The 16,441-nt window shown below is 48.2% G+C and overlaps 9 protein-coding genes across 9 annotated transcripts; 4 read left to right on the top strand and 5 right to left on the bottom strand.

Annotated features, from left to right (window-relative positions):
• Positions 1 to 334: 334 nt before the first annotated feature.
• On the top strand, positions 335 to 1,881 carry FTJAE_13201 (DNA polymerase delta subunit 3; the record flags this gene model as incomplete). Its single annotated transcript, XM_037346321.1, has 5 exons — positions 335 to 388; positions 448 to 503; positions 555 to 757; positions 814 to 1,659; positions 1,709 to 1,881. 5 exons carry the CDS (start codon positions 335 to 337, stop codon positions 1,879 to 1,881), a joined length of 1,332 nt encoding a protein of 443 aa, XP_037199768.1.
• Positions 1,882 to 1,945: 64 nt separating this feature from the next.
• FTJAE_13200 (aminotransferase) lies at positions 1,946 to 3,435 on the bottom strand (the record flags this gene model as incomplete). The annotated part of the gene is made up of 2 exons (XM_037346320.1): positions 1,946 to 2,881; positions 2,932 to 3,435. 2 exons carry the CDS (start codon positions 3,433 to 3,435, stop codon positions 1,946 to 1,948), a joined length of 1,440 nt encoding a protein of 479 aa, XP_037199767.1.
• Positions 3,436 to 4,115: 680 nt separating this feature from the next.
• On the bottom strand, positions 4,116 to 5,854 carry FTJAE_13199 (DUF1237 domain protein; the record flags this gene model as incomplete). Its single annotated transcript, XM_037346317.1, has 3 exons — positions 4,116 to 4,393; positions 4,445 to 5,658; positions 5,715 to 5,854. The coding sequence occupies 3 exons, from the start codon at positions 5,852 to 5,854 to the stop codon at positions 4,116 to 4,118; spliced, it is 1,632 nt and encodes a 543-aa protein (XP_037199766.1).
• A 390-nt stretch (positions 5,855 to 6,244) lies between these two features.
• FTJAE_13198 (histone acetyltransferase E) lies at positions 6,245 to 7,800 on the bottom strand (the record flags this gene model as incomplete). Its single annotated transcript, XM_037346316.1, has 2 exons — positions 6,245 to 7,323; positions 7,383 to 7,800. 2 exons carry the CDS (start codon positions 7,798 to 7,800, stop codon positions 6,245 to 6,247), a joined length of 1,497 nt encoding a protein of 498 aa, XP_037199765.1.
• Positions 7,801 to 8,099: 299 nt separating this feature from the next.
• On the top strand, positions 8,100 to 9,059 carry FTJAE_13197 (RNA exonuclease 4; the record flags this gene model as incomplete). Its single annotated transcript, XM_037346315.1, has 1 exon — positions 8,100 to 9,059. The coding sequence occupies one exon, from the start codon at positions 8,100 to 8,102 to the stop codon at positions 9,057 to 9,059; it is 960 nt and encodes a 319-aa protein (XP_037199764.1).
• Positions 9,060 to 9,436: 377 nt separating this feature from the next.
• Positions 9,437 to 9,942, top strand: FTJAE_13196 (ribonuclease H2 subunit C; the record flags this gene model as incomplete). Its single annotated transcript, XM_037346314.1, has 2 exons — positions 9,437 to 9,572; positions 9,629 to 9,942. The coding sequence occupies 2 exons, from the start codon at positions 9,437 to 9,439 to the stop codon at positions 9,940 to 9,942; spliced, it is 450 nt and encodes a 149-aa protein (XP_037199763.1).
• Positions 9,943 to 10,433: 491 nt separating this feature from the next.
• FTJAE_13195 (kinetochore complex Sim4 subunit Fta2) lies at positions 10,434 to 11,671 on the bottom strand (the record flags this gene model as incomplete). The annotated part of the gene is made up of 2 exons (XM_037346313.1): positions 10,434 to 11,392; positions 11,437 to 11,671. The coding sequence occupies 2 exons, from the start codon at positions 11,669 to 11,671 to the stop codon at positions 10,434 to 10,436; spliced, it is 1,194 nt and encodes a 397-aa protein (XP_037199762.1).
• Positions 11,672 to 12,307: 636 nt separating this feature from the next.
• Positions 12,308 to 13,233, bottom strand: FTJAE_13194 (oxidoreductase yusZ; the record flags this gene model as incomplete). Its single annotated transcript, XM_037346312.1, has 2 exons — positions 12,308 to 12,881; positions 12,938 to 13,233. 2 exons carry the CDS (start codon positions 13,231 to 13,233, stop codon positions 12,308 to 12,310), a joined length of 870 nt encoding a protein of 289 aa, XP_037199761.1.
• A 1,589-nt stretch (positions 13,234 to 14,822) lies between these two features.
• FTJAE_13193 (phosphoribosylamine-glycine ligase) lies at positions 14,823 to 16,263 on the top strand (the record flags this gene model as incomplete). Its single annotated transcript, XM_037346311.1, has 3 exons — positions 14,823 to 15,117; positions 15,178 to 15,717; positions 15,770 to 16,263. The coding sequence occupies 3 exons, from the start codon at positions 14,823 to 14,825 to the stop codon at positions 16,261 to 16,263; spliced, it is 1,329 nt and encodes a 442-aa protein (XP_037199760.1).
• Between the last annotated feature and the right edge of the window lie 178 nt (positions 16,264 to 16,441).

The following is a 16,441-nucleotide window of genomic DNA, read 5'->3' as shown; positions in this document are numbered from 1 at the left end:
GATCGCTAGGATGACGCTGGCAGTGATTAAGGAACCCGATTCTAGAATAACGCTCTTGAAACGGTCAGATTGAGTTAGTGCTATGCATTTAGCCAGTTGGCGTCTAGCCTTTCCAAAGCACTCCACGTGATGTCGCGTCCCCCAACGCGTAAGGTACCTTTCTGTTTCTGCCCGTTTCCTAGGAAGCTACCTTAGTACCTTGTAGGCATGGATCTTTAATGAGGGACAGTGATTTTGTCAATTGAGTCTCACCGCGTATAATCAACCATTTTTCGTGTTATTTGCCCTCAATTTTCACTCAAACATCAAGACGCCAAGAAAAACGAAAAGCAACATGGACGAACATAAAAAGTACCTGGCAGATCGTCTGCTTAGTGAAGAACAACCGGTTTGTTTTAACCCTTTCGCCACGCTCACTGAGTACAGCTACTCACTGATGGAGTGTAGATCACGTATCGGGTCTTGAGTAGAGCGTTGGATGTACATGTCAACACCGCCAAAGAGTAAGCTCGAGAACCTCGATAGGCTCTAGAATAGGCTCTAATATTTGACAGGATGCTTTATGACTTTCATAGCTATCAAAATGCGCAAAAAGCCAACTCTGTTCATGCGACATACCTAATTTATGGCACCAAAACTCCAGAAAAGGACGGATCTGACGGCGATGTTGAGATGTCAGGCTCATCGCCCGAGGAGCCCCTTTCAGATGAGGTTCCGACTTCCACACTGACTCTGGCTCGGGAAGAAGAGCTGAACGGTACGAACCCATTTAGAAGAACTCTCGAGACGGGCTCGAATTGACTTGTCTCCTAGATATTCTAGCTGCCTATGAGCAGGTAGTTTCGATCCACGTTTACAGTCTTTCACCTCATCCCCAAAAGGACCTTTCTCTCCTGTCAGATGTTGCATCTCAACTCTCGGAGTATTCATCAAGTGGGGACATCACTGCCGCATCTAAGAAGTACGGCGTTATTAGTAACCCGAACGCCCAAAGGAGAGAACGGACGGTCCGGCCTTCAGCTCCCTCCCAGGCCGTAAAGAAAGAGCCTGTTGCATCAAAGTCAGCATCCAAGACAGCTGTCAAGCAAGAAACGTCAACGGTGAAGCCCGAGGCAAAGCAAATCAAGTCTGCGAAACAGGAGTCTTCAGCCCCATCGTCCAAGGAGGGATCACCTGCCCCAAGTGGCGGGAAGAAGCCAGCGGCATCTCTTAAACGAGGAGTATCTGGCGGTATCATGCAATCATTTGCAAAAGCGGCTGCACGACCACCTAAACCCAAGCCTGGCCCTAAGAAGGAAGAGGACACAGCGATGGCTCTCTCTGATGACGGTGAGGCAGATGACTCTGATATCGTGGCAACCAAGTCAAAGTCCACTATAGATTCTACTGATATCAAGCGAAAGCGTCAGGAACGTGAGGATGCACTACGAAAAATGATGGAAGATGATGACGAGGAAGAGGAGAAGGAAGAGTCCGACAAAGAGTCCGAGCAAGCCGATGAAGAGATGGAAGAAGCACCAGAACCTGAGCCAGAGCCCGAGGCCAAGAAGGAAGAGAGCGAACCTGCAGAAGTGATCTCGGGCACTGGTGATGGACGCAGGAGGGGTAGAAGACGCGTGATGAAGAAGAAGCGAATCCTTGACGATCAAGGATATATGGGTAAGTCTTCCTTACAATCTTACCAGGCTATGATGCTAATTGCCAAAAGTTACCATCCAAGAACCTGGCTGGGAATCCTTTTCTGAGGATGAGGCCCCCCCAGTGACCAAAAAGGCAGCCCCTGCTCCTACACCTACACCATCATCATCTACAGGCTCCAAATCAAAGAAGCCGGCGCCCAAGGGACAGGGCAACATCATGTCATTCTTTTCGAAGAAGTAGAATGCACTAGAAGGACCATCAAACAGAATTAGGGAGGACAACGACTGCAGGAAACATACTCTAATTATTTGTTGGCATCTATAATATCACTATCCGTCGTTGTGCTAGCAAGCGCCTTGTATTTCTCAGGATCGGCCTTTATCCTCCGAAGCACCTTTGATAACCTTTCAACACCTTCTACCAAGTCCTCCTCGGGGACGTATGCGAACGTCAGCCGCACGGCGTTGTCCAAATAAACAGAAGCCTCATCGCCAGGCACTTGAAACATAGTTCCATTTCCCACAACTAAATTCTCCTCGGTCATCGTGACTTCTGAAACAAGCTTGGCTGAGATACCCTCTTCCAAGGTGAGCCACACAAAGTACCCGCCATAAACACTGCCGTTGACAAGGCCAGCGTCTCGGATGCCAACGTTGAGAGGCTCGAGATGCTTATGTATAGCTTGCATCATGATCCGATGTCGATGTTGAAGTTGAGGCCTGAGGGTAGTGGCAAGTCGCTCCTGAAGAGCCCCTGACTGAACCAAATCGGCCATGATAGATGCAGAAAACTGACTCGGCGAACCACCAGACTTTGTTGCACCGGTCTGTGCCAATCCAAATGCAAAAGCAGGAGACCCTTCGAGCCACCCAGTTCTCATTCCAGGGCCAGTGAGTTTACTGAAAGATCCATTACTGACAGCGTGCCCAAAACCATGGGGATCGTTGTCGGCACGACCCATCGCCAAGTCAATGTCACAAAGGCGCGGGAGTAGCATTTCTGGATGCTCGTTAGGGCTCAGACTGCTCGAAATTGTGCTTGGGTCGCTGTCGATGCGCCACTGGAGAAAGTCGTATACGTCGTCGCAAATGATGAGGGCATCATACTTGCGCGCAAGTTGAACCAGAGCCTCTCGACGACGGAGAGACATTGTCTTGCCCGAGGGATTCGAACAAGTGGGAACCGCGTAGATGACATGTCGATAGTGCTTACGGTACTTTCCAGCATCACTCACAGGAGCCTAATTGGCGTCAGTTGACAGACTACTTATAGCATTCGCGAGTGTCATACCTTGGCTTCCGGGGCGTGCTTCTCAAACTCAGCTAGTTTGGCCTCCAACGCTTGAATATCAACACCCTCCTCATCTTCTGGCGTCGCCCTCAAGCGTCCCTCAAAGCCATTGTCGCGGAAGATCTGGAAGACGAGGTGGTATGAGGGTGAGATGCACCAAACAGCCTGAGTTACGTTGGGATCTGTGAAGCTCTGGAGGATGCAAGCGACATTCTGACTTGCACCGCCAGAGATGCAGATACGATTCGGATCTCGTTCAACACGATAGTGCTCCGACAGCCAAGTCGACAATGCCTCCCGTAGCGGTTGATATCCAGAATCTGGACCGTATTGCAGCGCAGGAACATATATAGCTGGATCTGAAAGATTGCGCTGAGCAGCAGCTGAGAGAAGCTCAACAGGTAGAAGACCTGGATTTGGCCAGCCGCGAATCAGATTAATCTGATGGTTCCCCGACTGAGGATTTGAGGGGAATTCAGAAGCGTGGGTTGGTTTCGTTGTCATCTTGGCTGTGTGGATGTATGATGGTGGTGACAGTGATGATGGTGTTGAGGGGCAATGGCTATTATGGCGACATAGAGGGGAAGCTGCAGCGTTACCAGTGGACAGCAAAGAATAACTACAACGCAAGGTCCAGTGATATTGGTGTCGCCCTCCTTTATATATGGCGTAGTTTCTATAGAGGCCAAAGTCAACAGCGAGCCCAATTGAGCGATCTCGGACCGGTTGGAAGATATTCATGGAGATGAAGACGATGGTCAATGGTTCAAACGGCTAACTTGCCTAGAACGGTGAGGGTTAGGGGCGGATAACTGTGGACCTTTCTATTACAGTGGCCTCGGGGGGGCAAGAAAACACCGAACCTTGAGATACAGTGTCAAAATGAACTCATCAAAAGCTATCCTAAACTTAGGCTATATTACCTAAGTCTTTTTGTCATCTAGCATTAAGGTCCTGTGTTTTCTTTCCTCCCCTAGAGTGGTCACAGCCATGGAGTTCATTAGCTCAAAATCTGGCCCGGGGTAACGAGACAGGACCTGATATCAGTGGTTACTTGTAAGCTTGTGCTTGAGTGGAAGATCACGACGTTTGTATGTATTAACAAGCCCAGTACAGGAACCATCGAGCATTTATTAAGGATTTATTAGCGCCACAAACACCATATCGTCCAGCATTCTCGTCAATCATATCTCATACGGTGCAGCGCCCTCGCCAAAGATCAAGTGTGGTTTTCTCTTCGCCAAATCCAAGATTGTCGATGCAAATACACCATTTGCCCAAGCAAACCAACTTCTCGTGTATTGTGTAATGTGCTGAACATCAATGCTCTCGTGGACCAAGCCCAGCTTAGCAGAGTCGAGCACAAGTTCAATGCATTCCTTGATCTCTTTGTCGTCGTTAGAGGTTCGAGCCTGAATGAGAAGACTCATCGGCCACGCGTTTCGTAGTCCGATATGTGGTCCTGTGAAACGTCAGTGAGCAGTACTAATCATGCATGTACGAGAAGTCCTACCTCCAATGCCCTTGAATGCATTCCCTTCAAGATAGTAAGGATTTCCACTCTTTTCCAACAACATCTTCCTTGTGTTCTGGTAGGTTGGATCGTTGATCTCACAAAATCCCATCAGAGGAAGTGCCAGTAATGAAGGATAATTAGCGTCGTCCATGAGGATCGAAGAGCCATATCCATCTACTTCATATGCGAACACATCTCCATATTTCTTGTGCTTGACCACGCCATGCTCCATGATGCCTTCGCGGAGTTTTGCACTCCAAGTCTCTAATTTTTGGGCCAGCGTTGTTTTGCCCGCCTTGGTAAGAATCTTGGACGCTCGCTTCAGCTCGACAGACATTTGCGCATTGGCGGGGATAAAGAAACCGAGAATTGTTGCATCGTCGCTAGGTCGGAAGGCTGATCGAACCAGGCCCGTTCCCCAGTTCAGAGGATTGCCAACGCCCTTCAGGTTGAGTGTTTCAGTCCCAATGTCGGTGCGTCGCGAGAATGTGTACTCGTTGCGTTGAAACTCGCCAGTCTTGGGGTCGAAGGTCGACTTCGATTGCTCAGTCAGCACGTTCAGGAGGGTTTCAACAGCGCGGTACCATCTCTTGGTTAGAAACTCGGTCGAGCCTGTATGATCGTGGAAATCGTTGCCAAGAGCGAGGAAATGTGCCAGAGAATCTAGCTCATACTTGCACTCGAATACTGCTTGCGGCTCATATGCTGGGTGTACGTTGTCTTCTTGCCCATTAGACGAGAGAGGTAAGTCGCTGATGGGTGGAGGTTGAAAGGCGTTGCAGTATGGAGACTCGATCACATACTCGGCCTGAGTGTTGATGGCACCGAGTATTAACGTGTGGATGGCTGGATCCTTGTTCGCAAGCGGCTGGTAAGGGCGCAACTGGTTTGTTGAGTCGCGTAACCATTCCGCGATAATGTCACCCGTTATGATGAAGGACTGTGGTCCCTGCCAAGCTCCCTCATCATGGAAGCCCCCAAAGCTTCCCATGCGGAAGAACCCTGTATCTTCTTTTCCTTTGGTATGGAACTTGACGGTTGTATCGGTCGTCGAAGGGAATGCGTTCTCGAAGAGCCGTGCTAGATCGGGGTCTTTCATTCGCGACGTCACATCTTCAATGACCTTTTCGATAGCGTCTGATTGAAATGTCCGGCATTTCGTGCTTGGTCTTTGATAGGGGAGCTCTCGAGGGCCAGTACTGAATGGTCGACTAGGCGAAAGTGATGTCAGAGGGGTTCGGTATGTTGCGCAATGAGAATAACATACTGAGGATATGCTGCATATCGTGTATAGTCAGGACATATGCGATGGTAGTCGCCAAGAGGTCTCTGTTCATCGTCTGGACTGGCGCTGGCAAGGGTCGCGCTCAAGCCAAGCAAGCTTGATGCCAATATGCGAAGTGACATGGTGAGAGGCTAGGAGATATGTTGTTGAGTTACAAGTAGGTAGGGAAATATTAGGTTAGAAACATAGCAATTTCTTCGAGCTTAGGTCGGTGTCGATTGGGTGTCAAAGGTCAAAGGCAACATTAGATGAGAACGGAAGTTGTCAGAGTTGTGTTGTGGTGTTACAGCTGTCGCATTATTATCCCCCCGATTATGTAGGGTGAGACAAGCTCGGCCAGAGCTCCAACTAACGTGGGGCTCATCGACATCAGCCAAACCATAAGGTAGCGTGCGTGCGTGCATCATGGCTCATGCAGCCGATGGATATAATGATTTTGATGGAACAGGGGTATCATTTAAAGCTATCTATCTACACATACGTCGCTCGCTATTTCTGCTTCATGCCTATAATTACCAACCCCATGTTCGGCTTGAAGCTGTGAACACTGGGGGCTTCCATTGAATCTTGGTTGGATCCACCGTTCGTTTCCTCTTCAACTTGGTCTTCTCCCGTTGCTGGATCAACTTCTCAGGAATCACAATCTTGTGGTCGCTCTTGTGGTATACCTGCATTCTGAGAGCTTGCAAGGTATGCTCCACGTCCTGCGTTGTCATAGCCAGCGCTGTTGATATTGCCTCGATCGTGACCTTCTCTTCACGCTCATTGTATCCCATAAGCAGCTCCAGAATGTTCTCTGACCAGTACTGTCGGTAACTCAGCAGACCCAGATCCGACAATGGCTTTTCTGGAGAGCCGAGCTTTCCCTCAATGCGAGAAAGCTCATACGAGAACTGAATCAGAAGTCGACCATAGCCTTTGCGTTGATATTGCGGCATGGTTAGAATACAAGCAACATTGTATCCGTCCGCACTCTCTTTTTCCTTGGAGAAATATCCCACCAAGTGGCATCCCTTTTCGGTTCGCGCAGTCATGACATAGAATAGGAAGGGATCCACATCATAGTATAGTGTCTTGTGGTCAAGAAACATCTTGGACAGCAAGCAGAGGTTGCGGCACCACGTTCGTTGCCGTCGACCATCGATTTCGAAGAATGATATATCCTCGTTCCGGTAAAGCTCGTTTCCAGGTGGATGTTGTAGTGTGCACTTTCGTCGATGCCGTGTAAACGCCTTCTCATCTCCATAATAACTCAGACAGAATTCGCAAATGAAAATCACATCCTCCTGACTGAAGATTTCGGGATAAGGTGAAAAGTACCAGGGGTAAAGGTCGAAACGCCCAAATTGTACCTTGGAGATATTTCGAATTCGAGATACTTCGGTCGGGTTCTGTGTCATCGAGCCAGATGTGCGGAGCTTCTCGATCTCAACTTCACGGCTGAATTCTGCTGGTTCCCTTTTGACTTCAGCTTCCTTGTCATCTACATCCATGTCGTCGCCTCCAGCAGGTGTTGCACCATCAACACTGGCGCGAGCTTGGCTTTCCCCGTCGGGCCCGATCGAGGCAGACTTTTGACGATTTTGGGATTCTACGAAGTCGTGAGGGACGTCAGCTTTGAATTCGAGGCACAGTAGCTGATATACCTACCAGTCCATGGATGTGGAGTATTTGCCTCTGAAGCAACGGATTGCTCCCGCTTCCCTGGTCTCTTTTGTGACTTCTTAGAAGGTTGTGTCTTCTTGGATTGTGCAGCGGGCGCTTTCTTCGTTTTGGGGTCTTTGGGCTTGTCCTTTTCTGGGTTTGGCCATTCGACCTCTCGAGTAAAGTCTAGCCTAATCACGGGGACCCATTCATCTAATCGTTTATTGAAATTATCGAAGTTGCAATAAAATTGCTTGCCGCTTTTGGTCGTCTTGATGCTAAGAATTTCGGCGCGTCGTGGTTGTCCTTCCTTTTCAACCCAGGCAATGCAGCCTGTTGTTATTGTCTCTGGGGTCGCAAGGCTCTTTAGTCGAGGCTCACCTGAGCCCACGGTGGGCTCGCCGCTAGGTGTGCCGCCGGCCATGATGGAAATAGGATGGTTGAGTGATATTTGATGATTGTCGCGTTGATGGACTCGTGTCGCAAGATAGAAAACGGAAGGAAATAATCTTGGAGGGGCATGGCAGAAAATAGAATGGAGTTCTTATCGGCAGGCGGTGAGAGCGATAGTTGCCTATCTATCCTTTCTTAAATGCATAAACTCTGTTAGCTTCATCACTCAGAAAGCCGCCCACTCCATCTGGTGCTCGTTTTGCGACTTGTATGAACAGTTCATTTTTTCTTGTAGAGATTTTATGTCGGGTGAAATCTTCTTTTGAGAAGATGGCGGCGCTTTCTTCCAACTGGAAGAAGCTCCAGGCAAAACTCAAGGAAGAGTCTGCATCAAAGCCATCTCTCAAGCGCAAATCAGAGACCTTAACAACGAACCCACCACCTAAAAAGTCTAAGGTGCAAAAGTCCCTCCCAAACCCGTCAAGAAGATCAGTAAAAGCAGCTCAAACAAGAGCCAAAAAGCCAATGGGTGGTGTTCACAGTTCGAAAATTGAGGAGTCAGTACCTGGGACCTCAACATCTCTTGCACTATGGGCAGAAGACAATGATGTGTCTGCAGAAGCCCTGGCAGAGGCATACAGTCTGGGCGCAAAGGACAATTCGATGATGCTCGCCTCAGCAAAGGACAAAATCAACCATGGACTCACAGAAGGGATCGAGGTTGGAAAATACATTGCAATCGATTGCGAAATGGTTGGCGTGGGACCAGGTGGTCATGAATCAGCTCTCGCTCGTGTGAGCATTGTCGATTTTCATGGTGTGCAGATTTACGACTCTTATGTGAAACCCAAGGAGAAGGTCACAAACTGGAGGACAGCGGTCAGTGGAATTGACCAAAAGAAGATGAGATTTGCAAGGGAATTCGAAGAAGTTCAGGCAGACATCGACAAGCTTCTCCTAGGCCGAATATTGATTGGACATGATCTCAAGCATGACCTAGACGCCCTCATTCTCAGCCACCCTGGAAAAGACATCCGCGATACCGCCAAATTCCCAGGTTTCAAGAAATATGGAAATGGAAGAAAACCAGCGCTGCGGGTTCTCGCTCAAAAGATTTTGGGCGTTGAGATACAGGGAGGCGCACATTCTAGTATTGAAGACGCGCGAGCTACCATGTTGCTGTTTCGCAAGCACAAGCAAGCGTTTGACGTTGATCACGCAAATCGATATGCGCCGAAACCAGCATCAGGCGGCCAGAAAGGCGCCAAATCGAAAAAGAAAAGAAAGTGATGGACCGGCATAAACAAGTCCATCCTCACAAAGTTTCATTAAGATACCCCTAGAGCAAGAACTATTATTTTTCGGATAACCATGGTTCATCGAAGTACGCACAGAGTTTCAGAGATAGGGAACTATCCACTTTGACATTCTGAGATCAATTTGTACAATAAAAGCCCAATCAGTTCGTAAATTCTCGTCAGGTTAAGCTATCTGGAATGAGACCAGAGTTCCGATTGATGAAGTATCTAACTTACTAACATCTACTAAGTTAGGACCCATTTTTGACTGATTGCGTGTGAGATAAGATAAGCCCATCATCCTCGGAGCTCTTTACGCGTCTCGACGCGTCTCCTTCTCTTGACAACGAACAAATCAACACTACCACAATGTCGCAACCAATACTCTCATTAATGCCCGACGAGAACAAGTCCAAAGCTGTGGCGAATCTTTTGCCATGCCGTATACACCATGACGGAACAATTGACCAGGCATCGGCATTTTGGACTCCTACTACTACCGATGGTTTGTGTCCCTGGATACCAATCCCGTTGCCATGAGCTTACTGACAGACTGAAAAGAGGGCACAAAGCTAGCATATTTCCGAGGTAGAAAACTTCATGGAAAGGTGGTAAAAATGCCAGAACAATGTCGAGGTGTTGTTGTCGAACGAGCGCCCGAAAACGACACCAAAAGTGCCAACGAGGACGTGGTAGAGGATCTCGATGCCGACCAAGAGCCAGAACAAATAGGAAGCATGAAAATAACTGCCGAGTTTGACGAGATGGTCGTTTGGGGACACGAGACCGTGGCGGATGCCAGTGCAGATCCTTATGTTCGCAGTATGGAGGAGTGGTTTCAGATGGCCGATCGGGTATGGCTCGATATCGACTAGACAAGAATCGGTTGCTGATTTCTACAGATTCACTCTTACTCGCCCTCTGCAGATACGACACAAAAATAATGTGAACGGCAGCGACTTAGGTTCGAGCTGCTCCATTCACCACAAGCTGCTTGTTGACATCGAGAGGTATCAAGATCGTCGCCTCGAACCGACTAAACACTCCAATAATATATCCGAGCAATACTCCTAGCACTCAAAGTCTGCGTTAAGATATTGTCCTCCGCCTATTCATGTCGTTCTTGAAAATTGGGGCATAGACCTCGTGTGTTAGGAGTAAATCGTTTTAAAATAAGGCCTCGGAGACCAGCACATGCCTTTTATAGCCAAAGTCTTATCTCTAATACCTCTACCTCTGATTGGATAAACTTCTGTATGCTAAATTAAAAGAAATAAGTCTATGGTTCTAGTAATACTTGTTTTCCTTTATAAAGTCTAAACTCGCTGGCCTCTGACTCTTCCTCGTATGCATGGTTAAATGAGCGCTAAGCCTGATCCAAGGGGACGATATGTTCATTCTGATACTGCCAATGAAGACCAGATTCAATCCTCGCGGTTTCTTTGAGTCTGCGTACTGCGGCGGCTGAGCACTCCATATACCACAGGGATGGCTTCCTTGCAAGAGCGCGAAATGTTCTTCGGACAATCTGTCCTTGTCTGTTAGTGTATGGAAGATACCTTGTATAGTTCCTCGGATCGACATGAGTGTTGAGGCGCCTTTGGGCCGAAGTGTTTCTCAACCGCCTGCGCTCAGGGGGAAATCCTTCGGGCAGGGCTTTAAGATTGATTTGCTTGTCCTTCTGATCCTTGTGATCCTCGTTCCAGTCGTGTATCATTATATCAAAGTCTCGAAAATCCTTGTAGCAGGTGGCGAAGAGTTCAAAGTCGATCTTTGATCTGCAAGATCGTGAGAGATGTAAATTCCACTCTGGGTTGCTGGCAAAGTGAGGAACCGTAATGGATGTGCTGAAATCGGACAGCTTACCATTGATGATCTGCCTGTGTGCAAGGTCGAGGTCCGTAATTCCGAGTTGTTGTACGTATTTGATGTCTCTGAGGATGCTTTTGGCGCCTTTGTAATCCAAGACTTTGCTCTCTCCGAACTCCTTAATGATACCTCGAATTGGCGGGAGGCTACCATCGCTGCAACGAAAACGAGTCCTCATGTCTCGAAGATTGCGGTCCTTGTAATACTCCTCTTCATCATGATCATGATAGCCATCCCAGGTGAAGCTGAGTTTGTGGGCGGGGAGATAGGCGAACTGACTCATCATGGTTCTTTCGTGTGCATCATCCAGCAGAATATAGCCGAAACATTTGACTGCCAGTTCTTCGTAACCTGTCTCTTGAAGTCGGCCAAATGCACGGCATTCACAGGTGAAAGGCTCAGAATAAGGGTAGAAGGCTCCAAGTGCGTCCGGATCATCCCGGTTGTCCGGGTGCGCTGGTGAGACCCAGCTTTCGTCGCTCGGGAACCTGAACTACTACTCGTTAGTCTTTGATTGTACTCTGTCTTGTTATGTAAAGTGATACTTGCAAGTTTGAGAGCATAGATCTGACTCCTGATCTTCACTTTGAACACAATAGAATGTATTCCTGATCCTAGATGGTCTAAGAACTGGATCTGCTGGGGGCCTTGGAAGTCAAACGCTTTTATCTTGGGACCATTGCCCTGCGGAAGCGGAACCAAGTCTGCAACTAACTGTGGCCTCTCGGGATACATTGTTTCTTAATAATAAGAGCAAATTGGTATGTTGAACAGGTAATCACTGAAATGCTCGTCTTGATTGCGTTTGGGTTAGTCAGGTATTCAGTAGAAATCCATGGCTCGGCACCTGGCCTTATAAGCTCCTTCCGTTCCATACACTATTATGTGGCTACAATTTTCATCCAACCCTTTCATGAGGCATCATTTGAAGTGTTCAGTCTGTAAACACGTCTTGGGCTGACAATCTGGCTTTGCTAGGCCCATTGTTGCTATTTCCGAACAAAGACACCATGGTGTTTACTCGACACTTGTCTTGTTCCACAATGCCGGCCTTTAAGTCGGTCTTTGTGCTTTCATAAATGTTTACTTGGGATTTGACAAACCTGTGAACCAATGTGCTTTTGAGGACTGGATGGAAAGTGCTTTCATTATGACAAAGAGTTCGTTGTGCAAGACAGCAAACCAAGCCATCTGTATTTCAACCTGAGCCGATATGCTAATGGGTATGTATGCATTTTCTTTCATTCAGGCGTATCTTGGATTACTCAAATGGGACTCTAGCTGATAATTTGCGGTAGTTCCCCTTTTTAAGAACTGGTGGTCTTTTTGTAGCATCTAGGTTGATCACCTTGTGAGTTAGGCTATGCCAGTCTACTTCTCGTCCAGGTCCGTCGTGATACCAATCTCTCGTGTTGCTTCAATATCATGCTGAAGAAAATCAAGCTTCTTCTCCAGACGAGCAAAGCAATCTGGGCCCAATGGTAATCTCAGGATCTTTCCCTTAAGATGACCTGCTGCTCCCTCGCCCGTGGCCACCTCGAAGATGATGTCCACTGCCTTACTGGGATCTCCGGCCTGCTTTCCAGCAGCCTTGTCAAACTTCTGAAGTGTTGCTTCCAACACCGTTCCTTGATATGCCTTTTGGCCAGAAATATTGCTCTTGACGCTGGCCTCGAGGAAATTTGTACGGAACGCACCGGGCTCAACCAGCAAAACATTGATTCCAAACTCTTTGACCTCCTTAGACAGACTCTCGCTCAGACCTTCGAGAGCAAACTTGCTGGCACTGTAGATTCCGCAGCTGGGTTGGGCATCTTGGCCAGCGATACTGCTAATGTTGATGATGGTACCGGAGCCCTGGCCTCTCATTTCGGGGAGGGCAGCTTGAATGGTGTATAGAGGGCCAAATAAATTTGTCTGAATCTGATGTTCGGCCTCGGCCTCCCTTATCACAGGCTTTAGTGTGCGCTCGGACATTTTAACAATACAGGGCTGACTCACGTAAAAAACTCGATGCCCCCCAAGACGGAGTACCCAGCGTTATTCACCAAGAAGTCGATCCTCCCATAAACCTTCTCTGCATCTTGGACTTTCTTGGTAATGCTAGCCTTGGATTCAGTCAGGTCAATGGTGACGATCTTTCCGCCAGCTTCTTCGATTCGGCGGACAGCATCGGCTGATCTTGTAGTGTCCCGAACAGTTGCAATGACTCTGTGTCCTGCTTTCAAGACTCTCAGACTGAGAAGCAGGCCAAGGCCGTTGGAGCTTCCGGTAATGAACCAAACTGGGGTCGTCATTTTGGTCTGATTGATTGTCGATGAGACTCGATGCTAGAGGCGGGTGTGTAAGTTTCGGTTTCGATCTGTGGATTGTTTCGATTCATATGCGCGGATACTGTGCTGTCTTATAGTGTTAGCATCACGGACTTAATGGTTCTCTATTCCCGTTTAACTTCGTTGGGCGACAAGCATTTGGTGATGAAGCTCCACACCATGTTGCTTATCACCGATCACGTATCGGAAATACAATAGCAACGCCGGGATGCTCGTGGCAGAGTTGCGAAGTTGACCAAGGTAACAATCTCGAGTTTTTGACAAAAGAAGACTGAATAGTCCAAAAGACGTATAACGTCATAGCTCTCTAGACTAATGGCCTACCTACCAAAGAGTATGCGAGTGAGTCTGAAAACAGTACCATTCAGTCTGACATATAGGAAATTCAGCTTTCTCTTCATGGGTTATTACCATTCCATTTGCAGGCTAACGATCACCACGAAGAGAGAGTTCGACCGATGTCTGTACTCACATATTTCCCCTTGAAAATGATCTCTCGGGCGCTGTTGTAAACTATGTTGACGACTTCTTCTGTGTAGTGGGCTACCTAAACCACCGCCAAAACCTTCCTTATGATGTGCCAGCTCGGAAGACCAAAATATTTACGAGAACGCTTAACCATAGGATAGCCTAGGAACCAGGGACAACATCTTGCATCAATACTCCAAAGTCGATCATCTCAGCGGACTAATTATCCAGATTTTATCAGCGCGTGATTGATAGGAACGATTACAGTGTAACCTTGCCTTCGTTCTTGGGTCCCCTAATGGTTGGCTCTAGTTGTCTGCTCATTAACTGGCTATTCAGATATTGCAATTGACTCCAGCCAAGATGATCACATACCACAGGCACACTCTCCATCTAAGTGTGCAGCCTGGTCAGCCCGTTGTTCAGGTACGAGAAGGTTGAGTATTTAGCATATGTGGCATTGGTGATAACCTCCATGTTGATGCTCAGAGGACATACTCTGGTATGGAAGCAGTGAAGTTTGAAGGAATGGAGTGTAGGGCTGACATAACTGGATACTGAAACAGACAATTTAACATGATGAAAATTTTAACAAGGAAACATGACATTCGTATACGTAGAAGTGTTTATGTCGCTCAAGGTTTTGTGTACCTTTCATAATCCATGTAAAGTTTCTAATAAGTCATCCATACCTAGACTAGAGGTAACAGCATCTAGCACAAACCAGTAGAGCACGCGAGATATATGTAGGTAGGTACTTACTTAATATTAACTCGCTGAGGCTGCGTATTTCTGGTACTGGACCTCACGCACAGGTGGTCAAGCTTAAGGAGGCCCTGGAAGCAAAGTATTAAGCATTTTCCCACCAACCGCCACCCGCACCACTCACTGTGTGCGTGGCCCTTTCAAATCGAGGCCTCCTCCTACTTCATGAGCCTCCCATCACGTCCCGTCCCTCTGGACCTTCCCAAGCCTTGCCCCTCACCCTGCCGTCTGATCCCACCAACTCATGTACCATCAAGTGACGCATTAGGTACTAGGTATCATCTTTAGCCACAGATCACGTCGTCTCATCAACATTAATCATGACTGAAAGAGACCTCCAGGTGCTGGTTATCGGGAAAGGTGCCCGAGAGCATGCCTTGGCCTGGCAGCTGAGTCGAGCCAGATCAGTCAAACATGTTTTTGTATTCCCTGGCAATGCTGGCACACATGAGGTTGCAGCCAGCAGCAACACAGCCGGGATTTCGGCCCTTGCAGGCGTCAGCAGCTCGGAATATGACGACTTGGCGAAGCGTGCCAAAGAAATCGGTATAGGTTTGGTAGTTGTTGGGCCTGATGACGACGTGGTGAATGGCATCGAAGAATTCTTTCGCAAAGGTCAGGGAACAACTATCGATCTCTTTCCATCAACTTTTAACTGACATTCCCTCTTTTTAGTTGGCGTGCCTTGCTTCGCACCTTCGCGCGAGGCCGCAGAACTTGAGGGCTCCAAAGTCTTTGCGAAGGAGTTTATGAATAAATTTGACATTCCGACTGCCCACCACCGGAGTTTTGACAACCTCGAGGCTGCCAGTGCATACGTGCGCCATGTTTTCGCCGACAAAGACCACCGCATCGTCATCAAGGCAGACGGCCTCGCTGCAGGCAAGGGCGTGGTTCTCCCTGAAACACTAGAAGAAGCACTGCAAGATCTTCGCAGCATCATGAGCGACGGCAAATTTTCTACAGCGGGCTCCTCAGTCGTAATCGAAGAGTACATGGACGGTTACGAGATCAGCATCTTGACCTTTAGCGACGGCAAGACCTTCTTCTCTCTTCCGCCTGGGCAAGACCATAAGCGTATTTTAGAGGGAAACAAAGGACCCAACACTGGAGGCATGGGCATTTACTCACCTGTGCCCATGGCGACCCCAGATGTCTTACAGAAGATTGATCAAGTCATCTTGAAACCTACGTTTGATGCTCTAGCAAAAGAAGGTGAGCTGCCCGTCGTATCTCGTTTCAATTCGACCGCTAACAACCCAACCAGGCCGTCCTTTCTGTGGCCTGCTGTTCACTGGAGTCATGGTCACCAAATCGGGCCCTAAAGTTATCGAGTACAACGTTCGCTTTGGCGACCCGGAAACCCAAAGCTCGATGCTTCTTATTCACGAAGACACCGACCTCGCAAGTGTCATGCTGTCGTGTACAAATGGGACACTCGCACACGTGAAGAACAGCATCAGAATTAAGCCAGGTTTCGCATGTAATGTTGTTATTGCATCCGGCGGATACCCAGGGGATTACAAAACTGGAAAGGTGGCCACACTGAGTTCTCCACCAGAGGGGGTGGTTATCTTTCACGCTGGGACTCGTAAGGAGGATCATTTGCTGAAGACCGCGGGAGGGCGTGTCTTTTCGGTTGCTGCTTACGGTGATACCCTTGAAGAGGCACGTCGCAAGGCATATATGGGTGTCGACTGCGTGTCTTTCGAAGACATGGTGTACAGAAAGGACATTGCTTTAGGGGGTCTAGCCAAATGAGGAGTAAGGCCACCACGCCATATACTAGATTAGTTCAAACATATAACACCAGAGGTAGAGCTGCGTTGCGATTGTCGCTCCTATGTAACCCAGTCCAGGATGCTGTGTTCACAGATGCTTAGGTGAGTCTTTTGCTAGCAACACCCACCAGTCTGGCTTAGCCCGCATCGACTACTAT

The sequence above is a fragment of the Fusarium tjaetaba genome, assembly GCF_013396195.1.
Source record: "Fusarium tjaetaba strain NRRL 66243 chromosome Unknown NRRL66243_c0000391, whole genome shotgun sequence".
Classification (NCBI taxonomy): Eukaryota; Fungi; Ascomycota; class Sordariomycetes; order Hypocreales; family Nectriaceae; genus Fusarium; species Fusarium tjaetaba.
Note: the sequence above shows the minus strand (reverse complement) of the source record. Positions and strands in the feature narration are given on the sequence as shown.